The 16,022-nt window shown below is 36.8% G+C and overlaps 3 protein-coding genes across 3 annotated transcripts; all 3 read left to right on the top strand.

Moving 5' to 3' along the window:
* The first annotated feature begins 1,020 nt into the window (after positions 1 to 1,020).
* Positions 1,021 to 2,369, top strand: LOC122275339 (E3 ubiquitin-protein ligase SGR9, amyloplastic). The gene has a single exon (XM_043084355.1). It carries the CDS (start codon positions 1,149 to 1,151, stop codon positions 2,082 to 2,084), a length of 936 nt encoding a protein of 311 aa, XP_042940289.1. The 5' UTR covers positions 1,021 to 1,148; the 3' UTR covers positions 2,085 to 2,369.
* Positions 2,370 to 4,746: 2,377 nt separating this feature from the next.
* Positions 4,747 to 6,742, top strand: LOC122277224 (suppressor protein SRP40). The gene is made up of 4 exons (XM_043087150.1): positions 4,747 to 5,134; positions 5,236 to 5,356; positions 5,489 to 5,892; positions 5,981 to 6,742. The coding sequence occupies exons 1-4, from the start codon at positions 5,115 to 5,117 to the stop codon at positions 6,207 to 6,209; spliced, it is 774 nt and encodes a 257-aa protein (XP_042943084.1). The 5' UTR covers positions 4,747 to 5,114; the 3' UTR covers positions 6,210 to 6,742.
* A 2,417-nt stretch (positions 6,743 to 9,159) lies between these two features.
* LOC122274972 (probable protein phosphatase 2C 38) lies at positions 9,160 to 12,328 on the top strand. The gene is made up of 4 exons (XM_043083858.1): positions 9,160 to 10,106; positions 10,487 to 10,854; positions 11,417 to 11,653; positions 11,785 to 12,328. Exons 1-4 carry the CDS (start codon positions 9,827 to 9,829, stop codon positions 12,028 to 12,030), a joined length of 1,131 nt encoding a protein of 376 aa, XP_042939792.1. The 5' UTR covers positions 9,160 to 9,826; the 3' UTR covers positions 12,031 to 12,328.
* Positions 12,329 to 16,022: the final 3,694 nt, after the last annotated feature.

Raw genomic sequence — 16,022 nt, 5'->3', positions numbered from 1 at the left:
TGACATATAATTGCCTGTAATTGGAATTACTGTGAGTGATAATTGCAGTTTTTACCAGTGTTTAATTCGCTATGTCACGTAGAATTTTATATTCGCTCGAGGGTTATGTTAAGTACTATTTGGCACACAATGATGTTTTCATGCTCTTATCATAAAGATACTGAAAGCATTAATTTGGAAACTGACAGGAACAATGCATGTCTTGAATGAAGCATGCATAAGCAATTATTAGTCAAAAGCACTAATATTTTTTAAGCCAAAGGGACTAATTAAGGTTGCATAGATATGCCAACATAGTCCTATTTATTTATTTATACTCATTACGTGTGTTGTTTCATGGAACGAGAAAATACTTGTTAGGGACTAAATTGATCACTGGTCCGACCCTTTGAAAACCTATTATTAATAATAAGGAACAGATAAATCTAAGAGATAAAGTAGGGAAGAAATAAGATAAAAAAAAAAATGAAGTAACGAAGAGATAAACCAAAAGAAATTATAAGACAAGGAAGAGACTCCTAAAAGAAAAAGATTTCACGAGTCAAGTGGGACTCTGTCACTCTAAAGAAGAAAACAGATTTGTATAAAAGGATGAGATATCTACAAATGAAGAGGACTCTTTACATATAACTAGTCAATGCCTAAATTAAAATTTTCTATTGTATTGAGCAATACGTGAGATCATGAGAGATTGAAAAATCACCAATCATAATAGATTTTACCCTCAAACAACTTGTGGATGTAATCTTTTAAATTAAACCACATAAATCTATATATTTCCCTTTACTTATTTTTATTTGCTTGTTTACTATTTATTTGATAGATAAATGTCAAGAGTATCAACGCCTGAATTACTATCGTAAGTGAAGGATAATTCTTTTTTTCATTCCGAACTATTATACGAATCTTAAACTTAACAAGACTATTTATTCTATGAGGGAAAAAACAATAATAATAAACTGAAAAGGAGAAAAGATTTCATTGGATTTTTTTCTCAGCAATGTCATCGGAATTGATACCTATCAAAAAAATAAAAATCTCTTTTTATTAATCTTATATATCCTTCGTCTCTCACTTCCAAGTTCCATCACCTAAAATAAGGGGCAAATAGTCATTAAAATAACCCACCAGGTCACCACAGTTCCAAAATGGTCAATCAATCTCATAAAAAGCCACACATTCCACTCATTCCCGCAAGCTTTCGCACCCTTAAAAAGTGCCAAAGTGAAGTTCAAGCACACGATCCCATGATGGCAGAGGCAACCACCATCATGGCTGCACTCTCAACTCTGTCTCCTCCCCAACTCTCAGATCTCACCCTCTCAATATTCTCAGATATCAACCGCCACCACTACCGCCTCCTTTCTCTCCTTTCCTCCCCCGCCCTTTTCTCCCTCACCCTCCACCACCTCCACTCCCTCTCCCTCCAGCACAAAGCTCTCCTCATTGCTCGCCACCTCCTCTCCTCTCTCCGCCGCCTCACGCTTCACCTTCACCCCAAACCACCCCCGCCACCTCCACTTCCCTCCATCACCATCAAACAACGAGACCTCGACGCCGTGCTGCTGCTCCTCTTGCTCTGCGAGATCCGCCAACACAACCCAGAAGCCCTCGAAACATCTCCCACCAAATGGCGCGCAGCTGCGAGCAAGCTCTGGTCTGGTGCCATGTTGACGCTCTCCGGCATTGGGTTTTACAACGGGTCGGTCTTGATTCCGTACGTCGAAATGGTGACGAGGTGCTGGAAGTTCGTGGGTGAAATGGGTCATTGTGGTGGCGATGGTGATGGGAAAGTAGCAGCGTCACCGGCGGCGGTTGTAGCGCTTCCATCGGTGGGGGTGAGAGGCCGTGGGGTGGAGTGCGTGATATGTAAGGAGGAGATGAGAGAAGGGAGGGACGTGTGCGAGTTGCCATGCGAGCACTTGTTTCATTGGATGTGCATTTTGCCTTGGCTGAGGAAGAGCAACACGTGCCCCTGCTGCAGGTTCCCTCTTCCCACTGATGATGTCTTTGGGGAGATCCAACGATTGTGGGAGCTCCTGGTCAAGATTGGCAGTAGGAGATCCGTTGGAGAGTGTACATGACAAGTGTGATGAATGATCACCACAGAGAGATGGAGGGGGGGACTCACAATGAATGATTACGATGATTTGGATTGTTAACAAAAATCATTTTGTATATTGAAAAGGACACCTGTGGTTAAGGTGAGAGAGACTGAGAGAGGCATCTGTTGTTGATTTGGAGCTAAATAAATGAAGGGATAAACAGATATTTTATAGGTTTATAGCAGCTAGGGGTTTGGGTTTGTGACAGAATTCGTTGTAGACCGTATCTATGTATAATATAGATACAGAAAAACTTCGCTTGCAGTTGATTTTTGCATTTATTTCTAGCTTTTCCCACCACCTAAAATCCCAAACTTTACATAGAGAGAAACATATAATTCAGCAACATAGTTGACAATTATGTTTATATATTTTGCAACAAACCCACTTCACATAAGTTAGCATGGACATTACAGCCATATTATCATATATATATATATATATATAGATGGGGTTGATGGTGATTTCAAAACCCCCAGACTTTAGGAGAAACAAGCAATTTAGCAACAAACAACGTTTGCTTATTTTTCTTCTTCCTTTCAAAATGGTGACCTTGTACAAAAGTTTCCAAGACTTCATCCAGAAAGATCAAGAGATGTCATGCTCTGCATGTTTCTCAGAATACGATTTGCTATCATAACATAGAAGAATGATACAGCCCGAGATAAATGCAATGTATTATAATACACAAGAATCAGAGGGACCTAAAGAGAAAGGCCCAAGTGTTGTTGAGTTACCAAGGGAGAAGGAAAGCTGAATTTACCAAAGCAACTTACTGTGGACGCTAGTAATCCAACTGGTTCTATACAAACAGGCCTAGTAATGGGCCTCTTTTCTGGATAGGAATAAGCCATAAGAGCCCAAAGTTCTCGCACTAAAAGCCGGACAACATCAAGTTATAGTCTCAAACATCTGTTAACGTGTAGATTTTAAATAATTTCATGTTTATTTGCGTGGTTGAGTCGCTCAAAATAAGGCCCCATCGACAATTTCAGCAGTTGGAGCCCACGTGAGTGCTCGTCACCTTCCAACCAAAACCAGCACAAGCCAAAAAGTTTATAGGAAACCATTACAATCTGCTGAAACATGCAAAAATGCCACCCATAGATAAAAAGGTTGAAGGTGGTCCAGAATCCAGTTAGATGATAATTGAGTACATTGATTGTGTATTTGTATTTTGCTGTGGAAGCTAAGGTAGGTAGATGTATTGATAATATAATGCAAAAGTCAAAATAAAGGGGATGATGATAAGTCATTTCTTTGAGTACAGTGCAAGCAGATATACGTACATTCAAAAATAGTCACATATAATTTACCTTAGCAGCTTTTATATATATATATATATATTTAACGAAAGATAAAAGCTTAAATGATTTCCAGCTTCACAGCATGGGATATACAATTAGAGATTATAATTGCAGCATGGCCTACCTGAAATCCACTAGCATACCACATTGCTTTTAATACATCTAAAGGTATCTATAACAAAAAGAGTAATGCTATATACAGTAGTAGAGTACGTAAATGCAGTACAGTCATTTTAAAAAAAAGTAGGGTCCACTATTAAAAAATAAAAAAATCTATTCATCATTTCATAATGTGACAATTATCATCATAAGGATGATAAGTAGCATTAATATTATTAAAAAATTAATTTTTTTATGTAAGTTTGATATTTACTCATTTTTTTATATAAATTACACAGTATTTACATACTTCACGACTTTAAATATCATTTATCATAAGAAAAAATATAATAATAAGAAAAGAGCAGAAAAAAACTAGGAAAAAGAAGTCTCAAGTTTTCTAAGTATATGAAGAGACAATATATATAAACAAAGCCCCCGTGGAAAATGCACATGTTCAAAATGCCATTCCGATGAACGCAGCAACGTCTGGGTGCAATTCGATGGAGTCAACCCTTAGCATAAAAATAATCAACACTTTGGGATTAAAACACACTCAAAGTTGAGACTTTTTTGTTTTGTTTTGCACGCGCGCGACCAAGGTGAAGGAGAAGGAAGACAACTCAGGATTCAGGAACATCACGTGATAAAGAGCAATAACCAGAAACGACATCTCTTTTGGGAGTACAGATTTAACCATATACACGGCGTCTGTACGTCTCTTATCACCCTTAGTATTGCATATGCATAAATGCTACTGATTGTGTACCTGGATTTCTACACTGAAGTGGTCCACCTATCTCCATATAAAACAGAATTAAAAATAAAAATAGATAGAAGAAGAAGAAGAAACAGAGAGAGAGAGAGGGATGGCTTATCTGTGGTTGTTCAAAACTTGAATTGCCAACAATATGGGGAAGTGGCCTTTGGATCGATCAAGTAATTTTTCATGGTAAACTGTCTGTTTTTACGAGGTCTCATTGTGACGTGCAAGCAAGCATTTATTTTGCCGCCCAAGAATGACTTGGTTCAGACTTACAATGTACTTGGGAAAGGTGCGTCTACATTGCCCAACATGGACTGTACCTACATCATCAGATTGAAGATGAAGTCAGAGAAAAACAAGTTTTTTTTTTTTTTAAATATTATTATAAAGAGACGAAGAAAAACAAGTTACAACTTTTATAATGTCGAGATTATCAAGAACCATAAGGTATAATTAATGTACAGTTCAACTACGGCAGTACGAAAATTAAATTTGGAAGTTATCAATACCCTAATGATGAACAGTGAATGCCTTTGGCCATGGGTATAACTACCTGATATGCAGAAAGAGTCCAAGCTCTGACCTTTGGCTTCTGACATAGACAGCAGCATTTTTGTTTTCGCACATTCTCTATCTACACAAGTCAGAAAGGGGGAAGAAAAATCAGATTTCTTAGCATCTTATCTTTTTTTCTTTCTGAAGTATTACATTGTATAAGTTCTGAGCTGAAATAGTGCTAGCAGGAGGAGAGGCGGGAGGCTAGTGATAGTTTTTGACTGGATAATAGAATCAAGGAGGAGAATAGGCCAAAAGGGAAAAGTAGCAGCATCTGCTAGCATGGAAGAAAGAAAATGGAGGTGGGGTTCTCTCTCTCTCTCTCTCTCTCTCTCTCTCTCTCTCTCTCTCTCTCTCATAATCACACCATTTTCTAACTTTGTGAAAATGGGCTTGTTCTCAGCGACCGAAAATGGGAAGGGGATGATGGTTCGAGAACTGTGGAGTGCCTAAGAGGGAGATTGCTTGCAGAGAGACACGCGTCAAGAGTTGCTAAAGAAAATGCAGACCTCCTGGCCAACAAGGTATGCATGCCCCCGTCTATAACTCTCTATGACTTCCCTTTAATAACAGTTTGTAATTGCATTATAGAAAATGTTTGTTTGACATGCATGCTGTCTTCTCTAATTTACTCTCAAATGTGTTTGGAGGTACAGTTGATAGATCTAGAGAACCATCTTAAAGAAGAGACCAAACTGAGGAACAAAGCTGAAAAAAAGCTTGAAGTGTTGATGAAGAAGCTTAATTCCTTGAACATTTCTGCCATATCAGTGGAACCAGAGCTGTCTAGTTCGTCTGAAAAGTTTCAAATGTCTTGTACATCATCCACAAGTACGTCAGATTCCAAAGATCCAAAAGTAGATGAATCCAAGTCCCAATTCACAACCCCGGTAATCTCACAAAACCTGGAGCACAATGTGTCAGAAGACACAAAAACAGATTCTTGTCCTCAAGGTACTGCTAGTTCCAAATACAATTCCAACCTCAATGATCCTATCCAACAAAGAGACAGCGATGAATCGAGTTCCAACTCTGAAGATCCAAAGACCGATAATCATAGGTACTCAATTCAAATCTGCGAAGTTCTTGCAAATTCATTATGTTTAAGCCTTTCAGCTAATCACATTTAATTTGGTAATTTGTTTCAGTTGTCTAAGCTTAAAATCTTCAGTGGAAGATAATGGGAGTGATCATGGGGATAATATTGACAACTCGTTGGCATTAGTTCTGGTGAGTTTTCCGGCGAGATCAGAGAGTCGTGAAGGGAAGCCTCTACATGAAAGCGTTAGTGAAGCTCTTGGTGCTCTAAGGCATGCCAGAGAAACACTTCAGAACTCAATGCAGAGAAGACACATGATTCAAGTTGGCCCAACTTGAACTCAGTTATTCAAGAAGTACATATCAATTTTCTTTCATACATAGCACAAACTGCAGAAAGAGTGATTGCATTAATCTGTGTGTTAGATGTTAATAAAGTTATTTTGGTAGTGCGCTTCACAGTAAGCATGTCATGGGGTGGGGATTCTGTTCATATAATGCTTTGGCCCTGGGTCCCAACTTTTGGTCATTTTCCTTTTTCGTTTTTGGCTTCTCTACTCAGTTGGACATGATCATTTTGAATCTTGTGACTTGCATTTACAGGATTAATTTGATTGTTTGCCCGAGGCTAAGGCTAATCATAAGTTGTATGGTTTGTAGGCTTAGGTTCAGCTCAGAAGAGTTACAAAACCATGTAGATCAGAGCATTTCTCAGATGAAAGTAGACTAGGCTGAACCAATGTATCCTTAATTCAAGGTCTGCAACTAGGCTGAAACAAAGCATTAAAGCGTATTGCTACAGCTACAAAAAGATTACACAAAGTTATTTTCCAAACATTAATTACATCATCACCTTATGGAGGTAATTAATATATATGTGAGTTGAAACTTGATTTCTACATAGGGAGGCGAAAGTGGTACACGAGAACGAAAGTCATTTGAAAAAGTCGATTTTTAAAGGAATTACACCAAGAACAAAACTTATATCTAGCGTTACTCTCATCTAAGAACAACAAAACTTTCTAAGCCATTTTCCTCGGGTTGAGCATTCAGGACAGCAAATTAGCTCAATGTTGCTTTTGACTAGTAGTTGGGTCTGAATTCCCTCTGGCGTCCTGCCAAATTGTGAACCTCAAGTCAAACTCATTCAGAGAGATTCTAGCAGGAAGCAATCAAGCTTGCATTGGTGCTCCAGCATTGAAGATTTGACAAAAATTGCAATTGAACCGAGACTGTACACATAATGAAGCTAGAATTCATGGTTAAGGTGCACTAAAGTCATATTTTTACATGGAAATTTGAGCATTTCAAACAGAAACGATCGCCATGCCCAAGATATATTCCCTTGGCCTGGTATGCTGTCTTGTCGGTGCTTTGGATTTACATGCAACCCTCCTTGCGAGAGAATATATTCTCAAGTAGCCTAAGAAATTCGTTGTGGCCTTTCAGCACCCAATTTTGCTTTGTCTGCTTTAATTGGTAGTGAGAACTCCACATTGCCCCAAGAAAGATCGGATGGCCATTTGATCTCTAGTAGCAATGTTATGCTTTAAATGTTTCGTACGTTTACCATTTGAATAAACAATCACTTAAAATGAGGCACATTAGTAATTGTAACTAAAGATAATAAAGCTAATAGTATAATGACCTGATAACATATGATCTGGTTCTTTAAAAAAAAAAGGACTAGAGATAACAAAATCTTGTTTTAGTTTCAAGTAGTACATGTTCGATTTGCTAGGGGATTAAACAAAACCTATTGTAGTTGATCCGATTTAGTTTACGGGTTTGTTGACCAATTCACTTAAGCAAATAAATTTGACCCATCATCATATCCGACCCATTTAGGTATGACCACCCGACCTGTTTGGTAGGACTTGTAGGTCGATAAACCCAAACTGAATCCTATTTATAAATAGCAGTCAAGCGTAGAATATATTGCCTAAACTGCGAATCTAGCATTCTCAAATATGAACCATATGCCCAAGCAAGTAATGCTCCTCCAATGGTCCAATGGATGAGAAGAATATGTGTAGGAGACAATGCTATAATGCAGATAACATGGAACCACACAAAACTGTTTTAAAGTTGCAAACCAAGATATATGGTTTCCTAACTAAATCTTATAATATCACTAAAGAGAACTATTATAGCCATTCAGAGATTTAAAAAAAAATAAACTTACAGATTGATATGGCTTCATACGATGGATTAGATCTGTTGATGAATAAATCTTACACTACCTGTAAACAAGGTCTTAGGTAAATTTATAAGTAATAACCAATCCTCTCCTATTGAACCGACTACAATAAAATAAAAATTTACAATCTAACACATTACGTCAAATCACATCAATTTGTAAATTTATTTTTGTAGTTAAATCATTTCTCATCGTCAAAAATCATTAAGAAGTGGAGCAAAAAGCTAAGTTGGAGGTGGAGCGGCTAGCGCACGATGGAGGTGGTGGATACCAAGAGGAAAAGAGGGAGGTCTATTCCTCCTTCTCTAGGCACAGGCAAAGGAACCTTTACAAGGCGGGTGAGCATGGGAAAGAATAGTAGAGGATTTAACACATGAGGAGTGATGGATGCATGTGCCATAGGAAAGGGAGGCGAGAAAAAGAAAAAGGGTTGTATCCGTCATCAACGATCAATTTCAAATCATCAAGTTTTTTTAATGAAAACAAAGGAAATACTTTGCAGTGACATTTCAAATAATTTCAAAAATTTTAAAAAGAGAAATATCATCTATAATATATACAATTATTATTGAGTTATATCATCCATTCTTACGATAGACAATCTGGAGCTGGGAAGGTATAGAGCGCTTCACCTTCTTTCCTCCGTGACACTTCATCTTATTTTTTTCTCTACTTAGTTAAGTAAAATTGGAGAAATACTTTCTTTATAAATAGATAAATTTATAAACTGATATAGATTAACGTAGTATGTTAAATTGTAAAATTATTTTTATTATAATATATATCTACCGTATCACAAAATATTACGTTAATTTATGAATTTATTTTTATAATATCTTTGAATGATTTTTCTTCTCCTAAAATTAATAATTGACTGTCATGTTCAAACAACTAAGTTCTAAATAAAATTCAAAATTAACTATTTTCTCCATGCATTGCAAGGGGTGTGCGTGCAACTAATTGATGAGAAAAAAAGAAAAAGAAAGAAAGAAATAATTATAAAAATAAATAAAAAGGAAAGAAAAGTAGGAGATGAGCAAAAACTGCCTAAAATGATGGGTTGCTGCTCGTAAAGGTCATAGAACTCAAAACGTCAGCCAAGGAATTAAGAAGCCCTAACAAATCACTCGGCCACAGACCATAAAAACAAATAAAAAACAAAACAAAAGAGAGAACACCAGCAACAATGTCAGAGTTTATAGTATAAATCTCTTTATTTCCTCATCTTAGATCTCCCCTGACAGGGGACAACAATCTAAGATCTTGTGCCAAAAGACTCCAAGCCTTCTCTTATCCATTGCTCCCTTTTGATCACTCCGATCCTGGACCAAACCCTGCCAACATCAAATCTTTAAGTGCTTTTACAGCTAAGTCTGCTTCTGAAAGATGGCACACATAGAAGAACCAAACACATTCAACCCAGATTCAAGGTACACGGAACCAGCACACCTCCATATTCTCTGAACTCACATTAAGACTATTGCTTTCTTGTCTCAAGAGACGTTGCTCAGTTGATTTTGCCCATACCGTTTTGGTCTTTATCTGAAGTTTGTTTATATTAATGGTGTCTTGGTTTCGTGGATATATAGTTTTAGGAATTGGGGTTGTGGGTTTTGAGTATAAGCAGAAACTGGAGCTGCGGTTGGGTTTTGGACTTGCTCTTGATCTGGGTTTGAGGAATATTTTGATTGCTGGATCGTTTGGATGATAAATGTGAGACATATGCATTTGTGTTAATAAGTGGTTACTCGAGAAAATGATTAAACCCTGTTGGAAACCGTCCGTAGAGGGTGATGTGAATGGGAGGGTTGATGGCTTGTTGTGGCGTAAGGATTTGGGGCACCATGCTCATGGGGAGTTCTCAATGGCTGTAATTCAGGCAAATAGCTTGTTGGAGGATCAAAGCCAACTCGAGTCTGGCCCATTGAGCTCATCAGAATCGGGTCCTCGGGGGACCTTTGTGGGAGTATATGACGGGCATGGAGGAACCGAGGCTTCATGTTTTGTCAACGACAATCTTTTTGGAAACCTCAAGAGTATGTTCTCATATTCAATGCATTGTTATATTCCATTTGATAAAGATTTTGTTTCAATAATTAGTGTTATTACTTCTTTATATGCTCTTAATTATTAGTTGGCAAGTGTGCAAAAACCTGGCTAATTTGATGTCACTATGATCAGAACTTCCTCATCTCAAACGTCATAACTCGTATTCTTGAGCTCTAAAGATTCCGGTTTTATATATCCACAACTGGCTGGTGCAATGAACTAGTAGTTGGAGATAGACAAAACATGATAATTACTGACTATAGAACACTAAATATGAAGGATCAAATTCAAATGTAACTCTCATTATGTGTTATTTCCATATTCTTAAAGTTATAGAACCATAAGTCATGTTCTATTTGTAATGCAGGATACGCGTCTGAGCATCGGGGCATATCAGAAAATGTTATCAGAAAGGCTTTCATGGCAACTGAAAAGGACTTTCTCTCGCTTGTGAAGAAACAGTGGCTTAGTAAGCCACAGATTGCTTCTGATGGATCATGTTGTTTGGTGGGAGTAATATATAATGGACTTCTGTATGTTGCAAATGCTGGGGATTCCCGAGTTGTGTTAGGGCGGGTGGAAAGAGCCAATAGGGAAGTCACAGCTATTCAATTATCTGATGAGCACAATGCGAGTATAAAATCAGTAAGAGAGGAACTTCAGGTAATGCATCCCCAGGACTCGGAGATTGTGGTGTTGAAGCATAGAGTTTGGCGAGTGAAGGGCCTCATACAGGTATTATTTTTTAGCATCTAAAAATGTATTTTTTTTTTCTTAGTCAGACATTAACTATTGATTCACTTCTAAAAAATTCAACTTATGATTCTACAAGCTTCATTTTTTATGATCACGTTACTATTTTTTCACTTGAAGTTTTGTCTTTACCATTTTTGGTTACATTTAGCCTTCAGGAACAAACGCTTCTTGTACCATCTTTCTTTTCAAAAATAAAAAAGTGGAAATCATAAGAAAACAAAAAAGCATGCCTATCTGAAATCTTGATTCTTGCCAGTTTACTTGTGCTTAAGTAGATGATATGGCATTATGACTCAATTGGTCAGGGTGAAGTAGTCTAAATGTTGATTTCGAATGGTATGCAATGGCCACAAATACCATATACAGTTGCTGTCCGTATTAAAAATTGTATTTTGGCATTATTGGAATAATGGTAGAGGTGCTTAGGGCACTTCATAGCATAGTCAGATTAATGCAAGTGCATAATGAGGATGGATATCGAATACTGTTGGGACTTAAAAAAGAATTATTCTGTTAATAGAGTTTCTTATTTACTTTGCAGGTTTCAAGATCCATTGGTGATGCATACCTGAAGAGGGCAGAGTTCAACAGAGAGCCTCTACTGCCTAAATTTAGACTGCCCGAACCCTTCCTTAAGCCAATCCTTAGTTCAGAGCCATCCATTTCAGTACATAAACTACGCCCTGAAGATCAATTTCTCATATTTGCCTCAGATGGTCTATGGGAGCATCTTAGTAATCAGGAGGCTGTCCAAATTGTCGACAATCACCCACGGAATGTAAGATTTTATTGTCTATATTTTAAATATAACTACTGCCATAATCATATGCCACAATCTGTGCTCCCTTTGTCACTGGTGAAATACTGTGGTTTCAAAATGATTTACCTTTTGATTCCTCTGCCATCCAGGGAGTTGCCAGGAGGCTTCTCAAAGCTGCACTTCGAGAAGCAGCCAAGAAAAGAGAAATGAGGTACTCAGACCTGAAAAAGGTCGATAGAGGGGTGCGGAGGCATTTTCATGACGATATCACAGTCGTGGTTGTGTTTATAGATCAACATTCAATCAATAGGAGTTCCCTCCACACTTCTCCCATTTCAGTTAGAGGAGGAGGGGTCCTGGCTCCTGCCAACACCTACCGCTTGCATAGCACTTAACAGCATGCCTTATCACAAGGGTAAAAGATTTGCTGGGAATATGATTCTTATCCCAAAGTGGAGTACTTGTGAGATTTCTCATGAGATTTGCTAGAAGATTAGGAGAGCTGTTGCAGATGTATGCAAAGACTTTGCACTTATTCATGCAGATTAAGGGGTGATGACATACACCTTAGCCATGTAGATATATGTTTTCTGATCAACTTTTCCTCTCTGAAGATGTGTCATTTAAATGGAATTTATTTGTAACCTGTAAGTTTATGAATTACTGTGCTGTCTTTTTTCTTTTCTTTTTTTTAACACTTTAAGAAAACATGATCATTTATTCTGTTTGCAGCTTCTGTCTGAAAAATGTTTAGGCCCTAAAACTAAAATCATGATGTAGAAGCCATTAAAAAGAGTTCCGATACATCAGTCAAAATATAGGTATCACTTTTTCCCCCTAACAAATATGCAGATAAATCAACTTAATTTTCTCGGCAACAAAACTGAGCTCCAATTCTCAGCCAAGGTATGCAAGAACAAAATTACAAACTTTCATCACAGCGATAAGAAAATGCTAATCCTTTATAGATCTAACATTGTAAATATGAGCTTGTACCCACTGAAACCAATGGAAAGGATAATGAAAAATAACGAGTCTGGTATTCTCTCCCGCGGATCATCGTTTTCCCATCTTTTTTTCTTTTTTCTCTTTTCTCGGCAGCCAAACAATAAGTAAAGGTAGTTTATGATTGAAACAACAGATGTTGTTTTATGAACTATTTTATGATTGAAAAATACATATCAAAGAAATACATAGTTGTCGGATAATATATGCAAAATACATATAAGCATATGATCAAAAGAAAATCAAACTTTATTTTTACCAAAAATAAATCTAATTATTAGGTAGTTTCGAAGCACTCTTTGTCAACGTACAACTGTCAACATTATATTTATATACAGCTGTAGTATTTTAGATTGTATATAGGTAGGCTAGTCAGCGCTACTAAATAGAGAGAGGCTACACACGGCGCTGCTAAACATCAGGCGTAATTTAGGGATTCAAAGTTAGGTGGTCTTTCCGCTCAAAATTAGAGAGTAGCTCAAAATTAGACAATATTGAAGCCATGTAAAGATGTTCTATATAAAAGAGTGTAAATCCTTAGAAAGGAGATCATTGAATCCATTTAACACTCTTAACCTATCATAAAGTGCCAAAATAGTCTATTATCAAACATTGTTACCTAATGACACTTGCATCATTCTCACCATGTTAGGAAAAACTACAACCACCACTTGCAAAACTTACATCCATCTCTTGGAATGATGTTAATGATTAGACACAAGTTAGCAGTCTAATAGAAGGTCTTCCGTTCTCTCACTCACTTTGTACTCTACACTGCCTTCAAGATTGCAGGCTTCCTATATGCTCATTTGAAACTAAACTCTTGCTCTTCTTTTTAACCAACATTCTTTTTTCATCTTTTTTTTCTCATTTGTACGTTGCTAGCAATGGACCGACGTCTCTCTACTTCCAATTAACATATACTTAGTGTGTAATTTCTAAACCAGGACGTGTCATTAATTGCTTGTTCTGTTTTACTTCCCAGTATTTCTGCATTACATTTTAGTCGAAGCACATACCCTTTAAGCAAATCGATCAAAATATTAAATTCAATTGTCTAGAAAACACTGGTAAACGTATCTACTAGTTGAGTTATCATTCAATTTTCCTCTCTTTTCCCACATTTTCTAAGCAATCAAAACATAAATAAGAGAAACATTAATCAACCACAATAGAGAGGAAGAGAGAGGAGCAAAGAGATACCAATCAGTAACTTCTTTGATTATATTAAAAAAAGAATATAATATTCACATCAAATTATTTCTCTTTTAAAATTTTTATAATTATTTAGGTGAAAAATATATATTTTTTTAAAAAAATCTCGTGTAATTTATGAAAAATCTTTTTAAAAAAATGCAAACTTGTAATTTATTTATTTATTATTTCTTAAATGTTTTTTTATCACTTCATTAAAGATATTTTTAAAAATCTCAATTCAACTATTTATTCAAGACTTAAAATATCCTGCCCCTCCAAATTACTTATAATCAATCCTAGCTTCATCTCTGTTGGTAATGGTTTTGTTAAGAGCCATTTCTTGTATTTTGCTCAAGTCATTTGAAATATGCAGCTTTGTATTGAATTAGCTATTATTATTGTTTTTTTTTTTAAATTATTAGATTTATTTATTTATCGTTTCTTTTGTTAGTTCTCCAACTATCCTATTTGTCAACATCTTATAACAGTCCCATTTATTTTATTATTTTTCTATCCAGCAATTGTTATTTTAATTAACGCTTGTATCATTTATGATGTGTTTTTTCAATGGTAATATTTGTTTTTTCCTTAAAACGGTTATTTTTTTTTTTGTCTAATGGAAATTTTTTAATCTAACAATTGTGTTTTATTTACTTTTTCTAACGGCATTCTTAGTCAATTGATCTATGGTCTTTTTCTACATTTTTTAATAGTGAGTGTGCAAGCGTCCGCAATCATTTAAAAAAAATGAATAAATACAATACTCACATGAAAAAAAATAATTTTTTAATAGTGAATCTCACTCTTTTTCAAAACGACTGCACAACGCTTATACAATTCACGACTGTATATAACATTAATCATAAGAATAATTCCTACACCACAAGAAAACAATAGAATATTTTATTGCAACTCAAGAGATAGGGAAAAATGTAGAATGTGCAATTAGAGTGTTCCAAGCATGATTTGCAATTGTTTGTGAACTTGTTTTTTCCATCGTCAAATTCTGTACACTTGAGTACAGTACTCATCCCAGGGCATGGTCTCGACGTGCACCTGACACTACTTACTTGTAGAAGCGCGATATTTTTAAACACTTGCGGAAGACTTTCAACAATTGGGTGAAGGATTCTAGCCATGAGTAGTACTATTATATATACTTACAATTTTACTTATAAAAAATTCGCAAGACTCATTTTATCAATTTTCTTTTGAAACTCAAATTTTGAATTTTAAATTTTATAATTTTCAACGTATCAATTGTTGATGTCGTGTTTTGCAGTTCGAGTAATTCCATGATAGCCCAATGCCAAAACATGCAATCAAGTATAAATGTGGGCTTCGGGTGGTATGGGGCACCTCCAATGTCAAAGGCAGTGAAGCTTTTCTCTATAGAATAATGGAGAATGAAGCATAATAAGTAGAAGAAGAATCAAAGCTTTTCCCCCTAGTGGGGATGGGGGTATATATACCTGGTTCAGGCTTGATCACCAAGGAAGATCATGGGGGTGTTAGCCCGTACCTGGGTCAGACTTGCTACCAGTGTCTTTGCCAAGTAGTAGTGTACCAAGACAGGGTAGCGCCGTCCACTGGCATCCCAAGAAGCATGTCATCGCGTGTCTGCCCCCTTGGAGCACATTGAATGCGGCGTGGTGTCTGGCTATGGCATGCTCTCCTCCATGTCCCATTTAATGTGGCATATCCCTGGTCAAGTGTGCCCCGTTCTGGGACACGTCCAGACATCGAGGTTCTAGGGCAAGCATCACTCTCATCCTTGTTCACAAGGTCCTGTCGGCCACTTGGGTGTCAGGTGGTTATTGACCATGGTGTGCCCTCCAACTGCTTCGTAATTGGGCTTCCTAGGCTGCGCTAGATGGGCCTATGGTGCAACTCCTCCCTTACTCTTGGGCTCATGGCCTCCTTGTATCTCATGGCCCAAATTAGTAGGGCCAGAGCTAGTCTCGGGAATAACCATCCTCACATAAATATCTGATAAGTAGAGAAGTAAGTTTTTCTTAAATACATTTAACATTTCTTTTCTAGCCACTGCATGGATTGTGGCTTCGAAGCAAGCACGCTATAGGGTTAATCCTCGACAAAGGCATCAACTAAACAGCTATGAGCGAGCCCACACCTTTTTTTCTTTTTTTCTTGTTTTAATAGACATTATTTTCTTTATTATTCA

The sequence above is a fragment of the Carya illinoinensis genome, chromosome 9 (genome assembly GCF_018687715.1).
Source record: "Carya illinoinensis cultivar Pawnee chromosome 9, C.illinoinensisPawnee_v1, whole genome shotgun sequence".
In the NCBI taxonomy this organism is placed as follows: Eukaryota; Viridiplantae; Streptophyta; class Magnoliopsida; order Fagales; family Juglandaceae; genus Carya; species Carya illinoinensis.
Note: the sequence above shows the minus strand (reverse complement) of the source record. Positions and strands in the feature narration are given on the sequence as shown.

Coding starts and splice junctions, on each gene's coding strand:
- LOC122277224 (XM_043087150.1), top strand. CDS start 5,115: ATGGAAGAAAGAAAATGGAG. Junction 5,135..5,235: donor ATGGAAGAAAGAAAATGGAG/GTGGGGTTCTCT, acceptor GCTTGTTCTCAG/CGACCGAAAATGGGAAGGGG. Junction 5,357..5,488: donor CAGACCTCCTGGCCAACAAG/GTATGCATGCCC, acceptor TTGGAGGTACAG/TTGATAGATCTAGAGAACCA.
- LOC122275339 (XM_043084355.1), top strand. CDS start 1,149: ATGGTCAATCAATCTCATAAAAAGCCACACATTCCACTCATTCCCGCA.
- LOC122274972 (XM_043083858.1), top strand. CDS start 9,827: ATGATTAAACCCTGTTGGAAACCGTCCGTAGAGGGTGATGTGAATGGG. Junction 10,855..11,416: donor GAGTGAAGGGCCTCATACAG/GTATTATTTTTT, acceptor TTTACTTTGCAG/GTTTCAAGATCCATTGGTGA. Junction 11,654..11,784: donor TCGACAATCACCCACGGAAT/GTAAGATTTTAT, acceptor TCTGCCATCCAG/GGAGTTGCCAGGAGGCTTCT.